Raw genomic sequence first — 13583 nt, 5'->3', positions numbered from 1 at the left:
CGAGGGCTGGGTAGGTGGGACCAGCAGGCTCCCACGGGCTGAGCGGGGTCCCTCAGCTGCCGTCGGTCCTGAAAAGGAAGCCGTAGTGACCGTGGCGGTCACCTGCGTGCTGACAGAGGACCTATTCGAGGCTGTAGTGTTAACACTGGTCGAGGAGCTCGACCTGCCCAACGAAGAGTCAATCCCTCTTGTCGGGGCTGTGTGTGTCACTCTGTGGTCTGTGCTGGGTTGGGTCCGGTGGGGAGCGGACCAGGGGTTAGTCCCTGGTCCTCCCGGGAACCCAGCATGCACCATAGGTGCACCCCAGTACGGGTAGAATGGGGGATACCACCCGTGGGCACCAGCCATCCCGTGACCCCAGCCCCAAGGGTCACTGGTGCCTTGACCTCGTTGAAGGGAAAAGCCTGGCCAAGTCGGAGGGAGGTCAGGTCCGACTTGGGTGTCAGACAGGCCGAAAGGCCGGCGGTCTGACTGCCCGGAACCGCCTGACACGCGCGGGACTCCCCCAGCAGGGGAGACCGGCCGGATAGCGGGGAGACCTGCAGAGCAGGTTGCCACGCGCCCAGAATCCCCTCCCGTGGGGAGACTGGGGTGGCTTGGCCCGGGGTGGGCTAAGTGGAGGTCCCCCCCCGGAACCAACTGTTTTTCTCCCCCAGGAGGAGGTGGGGGAGGGGGGTCGACCGAGGAGGGAGGAGGGGAAACAGCACTGGGGCCCCTGAGGGCCGTCTCCGTGTGGGGACCCGGATAACGGCGGGGGGCGGCCTCCCCTTGGGAGTCCGCACCCAGCCGCGAGTTCCCACCACCAAGAGAGGACGTGCTACTCCCCCTTCCACCCGCCTCGCGCTGGGACACTTCGGGAGGTGACGCTCGAATCCCTTTCCCCCCGGTCCCCTTCATGACCGTTTTATCGGGACGAGCGTCCCCTCCGCGATCAGCGTCTGCAGACGCATCGCCGCGGTCCCTATCGGGAGAAATCATGAGCTCCGGGCCTGGGAGAGTCTCTTGGCGAGTATCTCTGCCAGCATCATGATCCCTGCCTTCGTAGGATGGCAAACGAGGCATGGTACCGCGCGTAAGCACCCAGCGAACAATACGAACCCCAACAGAGAAAGGAAAGACAGGATCGACTCAGAGGTAGAAAATACGAAGAAATCGAGGGGGCCGAGTCGAAACGAGTACACAGAATGTAAGCACAATACACATGCAAGCCGCATACAACAAAATAAGGCCAAATGAAAACGCTTAATAGCCAAAAAAAGCGTTAGACGAGACAGAGCGAAAACCTGACAAGATGGCGTGGAGAGCCTTGGCCAAAGGAATGATTCAGCGCTTATAGCTGTTAGAGGCGTTTGATTGGCTAAGAGCGGGCCAGACTAAGAGGGGCGTCTTTTCACTGTTAGCCGCGCGAAATTTGGCCAAACAGAGCAAACCATAGGCCTAGTTTGCATCAGTTTGACATGGTACAGTATATGACACCAAACATCTGTTTCTTTGGCCCCACTGTCTGTAACTCCCAACATCTGGTCTTTAGAAAAACTCAGTGTTTCTCAGCTTCCAAAAAAGAAGCTAACGATGCACCTATTTGAACTTTTTCTCTCCTGATCTGTGCAAGTGAGTGTTCTCTCTCTCCTGTTCTGTATGTGAGTGTGAGAAGTTTTGTTTGAAGACGAAGATGGAAGTGAACAGGGGAGAGCAACCTTTGTTTGATGATCCAATATGTAAGCAGAAGTTATTACTAGTATAAAGAAATTAAAAGCTGGTAAACGTTCTGGTCTAGGTTTTATTGTAAGTGAAATGTTAAAAAATGCAAATAACTCTGTTATAGAATTCTTAGTTTCTTTATTCAATAAACTGTTTGAAGGTGGGACATTTCCTTTTCCTTATGACTGGTCGAAATCCATTATTATCCCCATACATAAAAACGAATAATCCGGATAACTACAAGAGTAGCTCTGACAAGTGTAATCAGTAAAGTTTATACGCATATTTTGAATAAAAGACTTACGAAGTGGGCAGAAATAGAAGAGAAAAACATTGAGCAATAGGTGGGTTTTAGAGCTGGTTATGCACCGTAGATCACATATTCACACTGTATGCTTTGGTACAAAATTATCTCTTACGAAATGCTAAATTATATGTAGCATTCGTGGATTTCAGAAAACCGTTTGACTCTGTGAATCGTAATATTTTGTGGGATATTCTGAGAAAAACTGGTGTACATGGCAAGCTTTATACAGCCATTAAAGCATATATGATTCTGTCCTTGTGTGTGTACGTGATAAATATACTTATTCTTATTTTTTTCGAATGTCCACATGGTGTTAAACAGGGTTCTCTACTAAGTCCCTTGTTATTTTTGTTTTTCATTAATGAACTTGCTGTTCAACTATCAAAAAAGGGCAGACATGGAATTCAGATAATTCCAGGAGCAGTAGAAATGTTTTTGATGTTATTTGCGGATGATATTGTGCTTTTGTCTGATACCACCATTGGGTTGCAAAATCAACTAACTGTTTTAAAGCAAGAAGCAGACAGACTGTGGCTAATGGTAAATCCTGAAAAGACTAATGTTATAGTTTTTCGAAATGGGGGCCACCTTTCAGCACATGAAAAATGGTTTTATGGAGATAATGAGTTAATAGTGACGAAATCCCTAAGTATCTGGGGATGTTATTTACCATGGAATTTGAGTCGGTTGTCTGCTTGGGCTGAAACAAGCCCAAAAAGGGAAAAAAGGGTAATAGAAATTATCAAATCTTTTCGGAAACTACATTCCACTGATATGAGCCTATTCTGGAAACTGTTTCACACACAAGTTGAACCGGTTTTGACCTATGCAGCAGAAATTTGGGGACTTTTGATTAAAAGATGCACACATTTGCTATGAAACGTTTTCTTGGCGTACCACTACACTCATCAAATACAGCATTATATTGGGAAACTGGCAGATATCCACTGTATGTTGTTAAAACTTTTGTAAAATGTGTAAAGTACTGGATTAAGCTGACAAGGCTACTGGCTTCAAGATCATGTAGGCAAGTGTATGAGATGATGCTAGTGCAAGAAGCGAGAGGTAAACAAATCTGGGTTTATCAAATCAAAAAAACTCTAACTGAACATGGATTTGGACTTGTTTGGATGTGTCAAGGAGTGGGTTATGAAAATGCGTTATCTCAAAATTTAAAGATAGATTGATAACATGTTATAAACAAAATTGGCATGCAGAAATGGAAAGTTGATAAATATAGCTGGTTCTTTTCTTTCAAGACAGCATTTCAGACAGAAAGATATATTTCAATCGTAACAAACAGGTGGCACAGAGTCAATCTTGAATGCTAACAAAAGATGGTTTGAGACAGGTGGATTAACATCTCCTTGTCCAATGTGTGGCAAGGGTAAAGAAGATGAGAAACATTTCATGTTCAGTTGCAAAGGATACGAGGAGGTTCGGGAAAAGTGTACACTCTTTAAAACAACTGCAGCAAAGAGGAAAGACCTAGTCAGTGTTTTAACGTCAAATGACGAAAATGTCATTCTCTCAGTTGCAAAATACGTCTCAGAGGCAGTAGATACACAGAAAAAGAAAATAAATGATCAAAACGCCTGTTAATACAAAATATGTGCGAACAATAATGGTTTCCCAAATGATTATTTTGAGGGTCAAAATAGAAGCAGATAGAATTGGTATGTGGATGGTCAATCTGATGATGATGATGATGATGATGATGATGATATTTGTGTGTGTGTGTGTGTGTGTGTGTGTGTGTGTGTGTGTGTGTAATTTGTTGGCCGTTGTTTATTGATATAACCTTTGTAATATTAGGTGCGGTAGTTTTTGCTTTTGTTTTCTTTTACTTTTTCAAATGATTGGACAAAACGACACTGTACCCCCCTGTCACATGGGCTGTTAAGCTAATGACAGTAAAGAGTCAAAGTGTCAAAGTGTATGTGAGTGTGCATGTGTATGTGTAAGTGCATGTGCATATATATGTGGGTGTGGGTGTGCACGTGTTGTTTTTTTTTGTTGTTGTTAACTTATATTAATTTTCTCAGGAAATACTTTGTCCATCATACCCATATACTGATTAACCCCTAGGCTGCCTATATGATGAGATAACTCGTCATGGCAAGCATGTATGCTTCGCTGCCACAATGATGAGATAACTCGTCATCGAAATATTCTGACTTTTCCCTGGTTTGCATTCACTTCGTTGACAAAAATAGCCTGGGGAATCTTTCTAGATTCTATTCATAGCTAGAAACCCCATCTACGTCATGAAGCAGTCCTTTATTTGAACGTTTTGGCTGGGTCACTGTCCAAGTGTTTGCCTGACTTCTCTCCTCGCTCACTCAACAAAATGTCGGACTGACGCCGTGCTCAAGACATGCGATCGTGACGAACTAAATCAACCAAGATTTCTTTCTTTAGCTGATGCTCAGAAAGAATTGAAGCGTAAATTCGAAAGAGAAGACAGTGATGAACATTTATAGGACGATTTGATAGAAAATAAAGGAAGCAATCAAGAGAGTGGCCAAGATGCGACTATCAGTGAGTGATGCCGGCTGTACAGATGTTAGCAGACGACAGAGCATGACCGAATTATTAGCAGGACACAGTGTGAGCGATATTCTTGGCACTCAGCCAACACGGTCTGATGAGAACTGGATCAAGTGACCATGTGAGAGGGGTGAAGAGGAGAGGGGTGGAGACTGAGGGGACGTGGCCTCACATCCATATCATCACGTGGAGAAAGTCACAATGCATTGTGCATCTATCTCTTAAAAAATATATGTATATTGTGGTTGTTCTAGTATGATTTTGTGTTTGCAGATATCCATTTGTCCAGAAAATATATTTTTGTGCAAATTACCTGACTAATGTTTGTAATGAACAAGTTGAAAATGTGACAAAAAACAAAACACTGATTTCAAAACAGCATGTCACTAAAAATATATAAGACGGGAAAACAGCATGTGTTTTGTATTCTTTATTCATTTACCTTTCAGAAAATATATACTTTTATGGGTCTTTCTCCAATAACAAAGAGCACAGAATTTTTGGAAAATTTATACCTGTTTTTTGTGGAAAAACCCTGGCAAATAGATTTCACTTAAATTTTATTTTCCTGACAGCTAAAGGGCTAATAACAAAGCAGCCAAATTTACCATTTTATGTAAAACATAAACTTCTGTTTAGTTTCAGTCACAATGATGCATTGATCTGCCTGGTGCAGCAAAATTGTACCATACAATACTTTGTGAAAAGGAGGAGTTTGTATTATACTCCATGTTTGGTGTTAAATATACTTACCATGTCAAACTGATGCAAACTAGGCCTATTGGTTTGCTCTGCTTGGCCAAATTTCGCGCGGCTAACAGTGAAAAGACGGGCCCACCCGCTCTCAGCCAATCAAACGCCTCTAAAAACTATAAGCGCTTAATCATTCCGTGGCCATGAACAAAAATGCCCCATGAGAACCACGGCGGAGACGCGGGGACGGATGGGCGGGCATTCGAGTTTGACATGGTAAGTATATTTAACACCAAACATGGAGTATAATACAAACTCCTCTTTTGGTGTCATATACTGTACCATGTCAAACTGATGCAGAATTTAAAGCAAATGGAGGAGGGCAACGCCTACTGGTTCATATGGGGAGCCCTTGTAACTGAGACGGCAGTGTTAGCCGCGACAAAGGAAATCCCCTTGGAACCGTCAGCCCTGGTCATACGGAAATTCCTGAGGTAGAAGTTGATGAAGGGATTCTCAGACCGCCAGAAGGCTGCCTCCAAGACATGCTGCGTTGGCACTAAGTGCTGGAAAGCAGCCGAAGTAGCTATGGCCTGCACTTCGTGTGCTCTGGGATGAAGACAGCTGATATCCCTGTGTGCATGAGAGTAGGCTCTACGAATGACTTGGGAAACCTGGCGGGAAATGGTGCCTGCAGCGATGTCTTTCTTGTAATTCTCATTGAGGGAGATGAGCAGACACCTCTGAAAAGAACGCCTATGGCGAGACCTATCCCAATAATATTTGAGACACCGAACAGGACAGGTGCCTATCCACATCATCTTGGGCAAGAATATCAGACAAAGGTCTGACCCTCAGAGATGGGGAAGGAACCTCAGGGTCTTGGTTCTTAGCCAGAAACTCTGGAAGGAAACGAATAGTGATGGAACCATCTCTGTGGAAGGCCAGATCTTGTGGCATTCCACTAAGCCCATGCAGCTCACTTCTACGACTGCCTGTGGCCAGCCACAGAAGGAAAGTGGTCTTGAGGGTGAGGATGTCAAAAGGAATAGTCCCCAATGGTAGGAAGGGCTGTTTTCGAATGAAATCCAGCACCAGGAACAAGTCCCAGAGGGGCACTCTTCTGGGGTCTCTAGCTTCCTTCTGAGGGGCACCCCTAGCCACCTCTCTGAGCAGGCAATCCGCTTCAAAGGCGGAACCACCTAGCTGTTTGCATTGTGGTACAGAAGGCAGACCTGTACCCTCGCACAGAACTAGCAGACAGGATGAACCGAGGAGCAGAGAGCCAGAAAGTTGGCCAGCTGCATGCTCGTAAGGTTCGTAGGGGTAATGCCCTGAGCTGTACACCACCGCAACCATTTCTTCCAGCGAAAGTCATACAAAGTCTCCGTTCCCTGCCTCCTTGCTCTGGTGACTATGGAGAGGAGGTCAGAGGAGGCACACCCCTGGGTCAGCACAGCCGAGGGGTCGAGGACTTCAATGGTGATGCTGACAGTTCCGACCGCACAGCAGCCATGCGTGCTGGTGGAGCAGTTGAGGATTGGAATGCGAGGCTGCCTCAGCAGATGAGATTTGGTTTCAAGTTCCAGGGGTGGGAACATGTGTCAGGGACTGAAGGTCCGGAAACCAGGTCTGGACTGGCCATTTCGGCGCAATGAGGATCAGCTGTGGGTGTTCCAATCTGTCTTTCCGTATCACCTTGGACAGAATTGGAAAGGGAGGAAACGCGGAGGCAATCAGACTGCTCCAATCTAGAGAGAGAGCATCCACTGCCCACGCTTCTGGGTCGGCAACCGAAGAGACGGAAGTGGGAAGTCTCTTGTTGAACAAGGTCCACCATCGGCCGAAACCACTGTTCCCACACCCCCTGAAGGCTGTCCTTGTCCAGGGTGCACTCTGTGCGTATGACACTCTTGGACCTGCTAAGAGCATCTGCCAAGAAGTTGGTTTTTCCTGCTCAGTGTCTCGCTGAAAGTGCAATGCCCTTGCTGTGGCACCAACGGAGGAGAGCCTCAGTCCGCAGAGAGAGGTCTGCCGAGTGCGCTCCCCCATTTGTTCACATAACATGCGACCGTCGTCTTGTCTGTGAACAAGCGGATGGTCTTGCCAGTGGCCTCCCCCATGAAGTGCAGGAGAGTCCTGCGAACTGCCTCCAGTTCCAGAACATTGATGTGGCACAGGCGCTCCTCCGGGGACCAAGTCCCTGCTGCATAGAGTGAGTCCATGTGGGCTCCCCAGCCCAGGGAGGAGGCGTCTGTGAAGAGTGCCACCTGAAGAGTAGGTGGGGCTAAGGGCACCCCCTGTGTCCGAAGGGGGGTGATTAACCACTCTGATGTCACCTCGAGGAACCACTCGCCCAGACATATCTGGGTATCCCATGGCTGAGTGCTCTGGGACCGGCGTAACCTCAGTGCCCTCTGGAGAGGGCGCTTGAGAACCCTGTCCAGGGGAATGAGAGGTGCCGTGGACTCCATCATGCCCAAGAGAGAAGAAAGTGTCTGCGCTGTATCTTGGGAGGAGTGGCGCCAGTGGCTGAGGAGGCCTGCCAGACGGTCCCAGTGATCTGGCGCCAGAGAGACTATCATAGACCGCGTGTCGAATCTCATCCCTAAGAAGTCGAAGGACTGACGTGGGGACAGATTGCATATCTGCTGGTCCATGAGGAAGCCCAGTTGGGAGCAAAGGTCTAGAAGTCTGGCCGTATGACTCAGGCACAGGGCCTGCGACTGGGCCAGGATAAGCAAGTCGTCCAGGTACACACAGAGACAAATGGATTCCGAGCGGACGATGGACACCAATTCCCGCACCACCTTGGTAGACAGGAAAGGGGCAAGGGACAGACCAAATGGGAGGGCCGGGAACTGGAACCCCTTGTCCCTCCACACGAAACTCAGGTACCGACGGGATGCCGAATGGATGAGTATATGAAAATAAGCATCTTCCAGATCGATAGAGGTAGTCCAATCACCTTGTTGGATGGTCTCCTGAATCTGTGCCTGTGTGTCCCTCTTGAATTTGATTTTGGGGAGGAATTTGTTGAGGGGGGACAAGTCCAAAACTGGCCTCCACCCTCCTGAGACCTTTGGAATCACCAACAACCAGCCGTAAAAACCGGGGCCCGGGTCCGAGAGTTGAGATATAGCCCCATGAGGAGTGGGTGCGATATCTCTTTTTCTAGGACGCTCTCCTGCTCCGTCAAGCTGGGCACCTAAGGAGGAGGAGTGGATCTTAGAGGGGGGAGGTCCTCCACCCAAGACAGCATGTACCCCGACTCTAGCACCGACATAATCCCGTCGTTGAGTCCCAGAGCACACCACTGATGTGCATGCCGGGACAAGTTTCCTACTTGGAGGGGCTGAACGACTGGCGGTGCTGAATCGGGGCCCAGTCATTGGGGGTGCTGCCTTCTGGCCTTGGGCATGGCCAGTCGGCTTGGACAGACATAAGGTGGTTTATTCCTCTGCCACTGATTCAGCACACGCTGCCTTGACAGGCGGCGTGGTATATGGAGGGGCCCTGGTGGCCGGTCTCTTCAATGGCATAGAACCCTGGAGCCCATGAGAGGTGTGGGCCAAATATGAGGCCACCTCCCTGTTTGTCTCTGCCCTGAGGCTGACAAAATGGGGCGGGAACTGGCCGAAGAGGAAGTGCTGCTGTGCTGGGATGGACCGCAGGGCAGCCCTCTCCTCCACAGGAATGTTAGAGAGGCTGAAAATGGCATCACGCCGCGCTAGCACAGTATTGAAGTGAAGGCTGGTAGCTGTGTCTGCAGCTGCCGTGAGACCAGATGCTACCCTATTGCCAAAAGCGTGTAACCTCTGGTCGGTGAAGAGGCCCGGCGGGACAGAGGAAGGAGACCCCTTGTCCTGAGTAACCGGACACTGTTCCCACAGCTCATTGGCCCTGTGAAGGAACGTGTCGAAGGTGTACGCCGTGGAAACCTCGAGGGGGCAGCGGCGGGCCAATTTGTCCCACTCTGCTAACGTTTTAAAGGATAGGTTAGCTGAAGTGGGGAAGGTGGTGCGCTGTGAGACCAACATCCTGTCCTGTGCGGAGGGCTCTGCTCCGCTGTAGGCAGGGTGGTCCTGTGTGTACCAGGACCACACCCCTCCCTTGGAGGAATCTTTAAGAAACTTTCCCGGGGAAAAGGCGCCCGGGGCAGAGAGGGACTCCCTGCCTGGAGGAGGGATGGAAGCAGCACCCCTGACAGTGCGGGCTGGCTTATTAAGCCATACCTGCACCATTTCTGGCACTCCGAGTTGCCTTGTGGTTCTGGAGTTAGAGTCACATGGCGTAAGGAGGGTCAAGGGTAACAAAGTAGCCTGAGGGACTGATTCGGCCTACATGACCCTATTGGGGAGGGTCAGTTCGAGCTCGGCAAAGTCCGAGTTTGGTTCAGGCTGGTCCCTAGGGAGGCACGGGCTCAATCTGTCCCCCCTGGGATGTGGGCGAAGAGTGCTCATCTGCTTGTTCGTCCTCATCCGAAGACAGGGGCTCCCACTCTTGTTCGCAGTCCATCCCCTGCTGGGTGCCATCCCAAGTGGATGTACCCACTGCGGCGTCCTGTGAACTGTGGTCAGCCCAGCGGGATGAGCTGGGACAATCCCGAGCCGGGACCATGGCCGCCACTGTTATGTCCTTGACACCTGAAGCGGGTGGGGAGCGTGTGGACCGTAGGTCCAACCATGCTTGGGATGGTGGGTGCCACACCTTTTCAGAGAGGGCGTCCCTGGATGCAAGAGTGACCCACGAGTGCTGTGTGGGGACAAACACCCACTCATCTCACTGTAGGACCGAGGGCTGGGCAGGTGGGGACTGCCGGCTCCGCAGGGCCAAGTAGGGCCCCTGAGCAGCCGTCGGTCCTGACAAGGAGGCCGTTGTGACCGTGGAGGTCACCTGTGGGTTGACTGTGAGGCCCGATTTGTGGACAGAGTGGCAATATTGGTCGAGGAGCTCGACCTGACCGACAAGAAGTCAATCCCACTTGTCGGGGCTGTGTGTGTCACCCTGTGAGATGTGCTGGGTTGGGTCCGGTGGGGAGCGGACAAGGGGCTGGCCCTTGGTGCTCCCGGCAACCCAGTGTGCACCCTAGGTGCGCCCCAGTACGGGTAGAATGGGGGTAACCACCCGTGGGCACCAGCCATACTGTGACCCGAACCCCAAGGGTCACTGGTGCATTGACCTCCATGAAGGGAACAACCTGGCCAAGTCGGAGGGAGATCAGGTCCGACTTGGGTGTCAGTCCCGCCCGAAGACGAGCGGGCTGACTGCCCGGAACCGCCTGACACGCATGGGCCTCCCCCAGATGGGGAGACCGGCCGGATAGCGGGAAGACCTGCACAGCAGGTTGCCACGCGCCCCGAATCCCCTCCCGTGGGGAGACTGGGGTGGCTTGGCCCGGGGTGGGCAAAGTAGAGATCCCCCCCCGGAACCAAATTTTTCTCCCCCCCCCCAAAAGGAGGTGGGGGAGGGGGGTCGACAGAGAAGGGAGGAGGGGGAACAACAATGGGGCACGTGAGGGCCGTCTCCGAGTGGGGACCCGGGTAATGGCCGGGCGCGGCCTCCCCTTGGGAGTCCGCGCCTAGCTGCGAGTCCCCACAGCACGGAGATGACTTGCCATTCACCCTTCTCCCTGCCTCGCGCTGGGACACCTCGGGAGGCGACGCTCGTACCTCTTTCCCCCCGGTCCCCTTCATGACCGTTTTACTGGTACGAACGTCGCCTCCGCGATCCACGTCTAACGACGCATCGCCGCGGTCCGTATCGGGAGGAATCATGAGCTCCGGGCCTGGGAGAGTCTCTTACCGAGTCTCAATCCCAGCATCATGATCCCCTGCCTTTGTGGTATGGCACACGAGGCATGGAACCCGCGCTTAGGCACCCAGCGAAAATCCGACCCCCAACAGAGAAAGGAAAGACAGGATCGACTTAGAGGCAGAAAAAATCGAACGAATCGAGGGTGCCGAGTCGAATCGAGTATACAGAATGTAAGAATACAATAAACACAAGCCGCATGCAACAAAATAAGGCCAAAAGGATACGCTGAATAGCCGAAAAAAGCGTAAGACGAGACAGAGCGTAAACCTGACAAGATGGCGTGGAGAGCCTTGGCCAAAGGAATGATTAAGCGCTTATAGTTTTTAGAGGCGTTTGATTGGCTGAGAGCGGGTGGGCCCATCTTTTCACTGTTAGCCGCGCGAAATTTGGCCAAGCAGAGCAAACCAATAGGCCTAGTTTGCATCAGTTTGACATGGTACAGTATATGACACCAAATAATTATTTTCAAACGGTTCTTACTTATCCAAAATAATAACTCATGTCACTTACCATGCCATTCAGCGCCTGTCCATCATTTACAATTCACTCAAAAACATGCCTGTTATAAGTCATATGCTTCAAACCCATCTGGCTCACAACCATACCCATTTAGGATGCACAAGCGTGTTAGCAGCTGTTTATTACAGTTGTTTGGATATTATCATTATTTGTGAAATGTTTTTATGAACCACCATGAGATTTCCTGAAATAAACATGTCTTGCCTTGTCTTGGATCCGATATGGCTAAGATTGTCTTGCAGAACCTCATCTGTTAAATTTTCAAAATATTTATTATACAGTGAACATGAGATGAATATACCTTAGATCAACTTGTGTAGTATACACACCATCTAACTGCAGTAATTCAATAATTAATAGGAAAGGAAATAACCCTAAAATAGGATGTTACCAAAAATCAGTTTCTGTGTAGAGTGTTTGTTATGATTCATCGATGCTGGAAAGCAGAGATAAAGACATGGGAAGTTTTAAACTTTGATCTACATCAATATTATGATCATGATGTCCCCACCACCTGCGTTTTCCCTCCTGCAGTTTCCAAATCAGCAGGAATCACATATCAGCTGCAAAGGTTTTGCCCTTTGTTCAATATTTGGAACCTGTCTCCTGAGATATTTCAAATGAGATGCAACATGACAAGTTTTCAACAAAATTAGTGTTGGGTTATATTGTTTAAACTTATTACATAATTAAATCATCATATAAAACAATTAAGCATTCATACAGGTTTCGATTATTTTACAATATGCAAACATGGTCTTCATTAACATGTTACAACAGAAATAGTTCATGTACCAATTAGTTTGGGGTCATGGTGCATTTTATCACAAGCTGACTCGAGATGTCTACATTTTCTTCTATGAAATGAAGAATGTTCAGATTTTCTGTGCATTGAATGCACTGGTGCTGTCATTGTTTCAAATTTTAACTTTCCTGAATCCATCAGATTATAAACCTCCTTCAGCTATCCAAATCCTCTCCCTTAACCATTCCAGTCCTAGACTTTCCTCATTTCCTTTGTACATGTATATATCAATTTTATCATCTTCTTTTGTTTCGTTTTTTTCCCCTTTGAATCACTGTTTTGTATGCATGTGAATGACTGGTGTGCAAACGGTTTGAATTGTATTGTAAGTCCATTCATGATAGTTATGCTGTAAATGCTGCTGCAACAGGACAGCAGTACTGAAGACCAGCAAAGACAGACACTGGTCATGTCTGTGCCATCAACAAAACACGGTGTACACAGCCCCTCACCTGCTCCCAGTAATGCTGAAGATGATGGTGGCAGGTCAGGAGGGCGGGGTACAGTGTTGCCTGGCAACAGGTGGCTGGCTGGGCGCAGGGGATCTCCTCTCAATGGATCCCCTCGGAGAGGATCCCCGACTGTGGGTGGTTTGTCCAGCGGTTTGGGAGCAGATCCTGGAGCCCCTTCTTGTTTCTGCTGATGCCGGTAGATCTCCCAGGCAATACGCACATGGACAGCACACCACTTCCCTTGTTTCTGCAAACATCCAGTCCACTGGGATTAGATATGGTTTGTCTGATGGCGCTGCACGTCACTGGTCTTCACTAGGGGATGCAGGTGACACATGATGATCTGTTGTTCAATGCAAACTAGTCTCTTAAAACAATGCAGTTAATAATTGAAATAAATTAGGTCTTAGCCATATCATTCAAACAAAAGAGCTTCTATGATGAACACACACTGTTTCGCCCATGTTATTCTGATGTAAACTGGGCACAGTAATGCCAATGGAATTAATGTGTGAATGGACATTTAAATTCTGCCAACTGGGCACAGTAATGCCAATGGAATCAATGTGTGAATGGACATTTAAATTCTGCCATTACTATAATTTCACTGTAAACTGTGCACTATAATATTACAAATGATGTTTGAATGAATATTTATTGTTCAATCGATCGATACAATTCTTGATGTGGGATGATTGATATTAAGAACAATATATTGTTTAACTTCCCAGTGTATAAT

At 48.6% G+C, this 13583-nt stretch overlaps 1 protein-coding gene across 5 annotated transcripts in view; it reads right to left on the bottom strand.

Moving 5' to 3' along the window:
• LOC143288459 (uncharacterized) overlaps positions 1 to 13583 on the bottom strand; it is a 260746-nt gene that overhangs the window by 21672 nt on the left and 225491 nt on the right. For all 5 annotated transcript variants that reach the window (XM_076596974.1, XM_076596975.1, XM_076596978.1 and 2 more), the window contains one exon: positions 12845 to 13091. In XM_076596974.1, coding sequence (XP_076453089.1) covers positions 12845 to 13091 — 247 coding nt within the window. The remainder of the gene's footprint in view (positions 1 to 12844; positions 13092 to 13583) is intronic.

This window comes from Babylonia areolata, chromosome 12 (genome assembly GCF_041734735.1).
Source record: "Babylonia areolata isolate BAREFJ2019XMU chromosome 12, ASM4173473v1, whole genome shotgun sequence".
Taxonomy (NCBI): domain Eukaryota; kingdom Metazoa; phylum Mollusca; class Gastropoda; order Neogastropoda; family Buccinidae; genus Babylonia; species Babylonia areolata.
The sequence above is the reverse complement of the archived record's forward strand: the minus strand, read 5'-3'. Positions and strand labels throughout refer to the sequence as shown.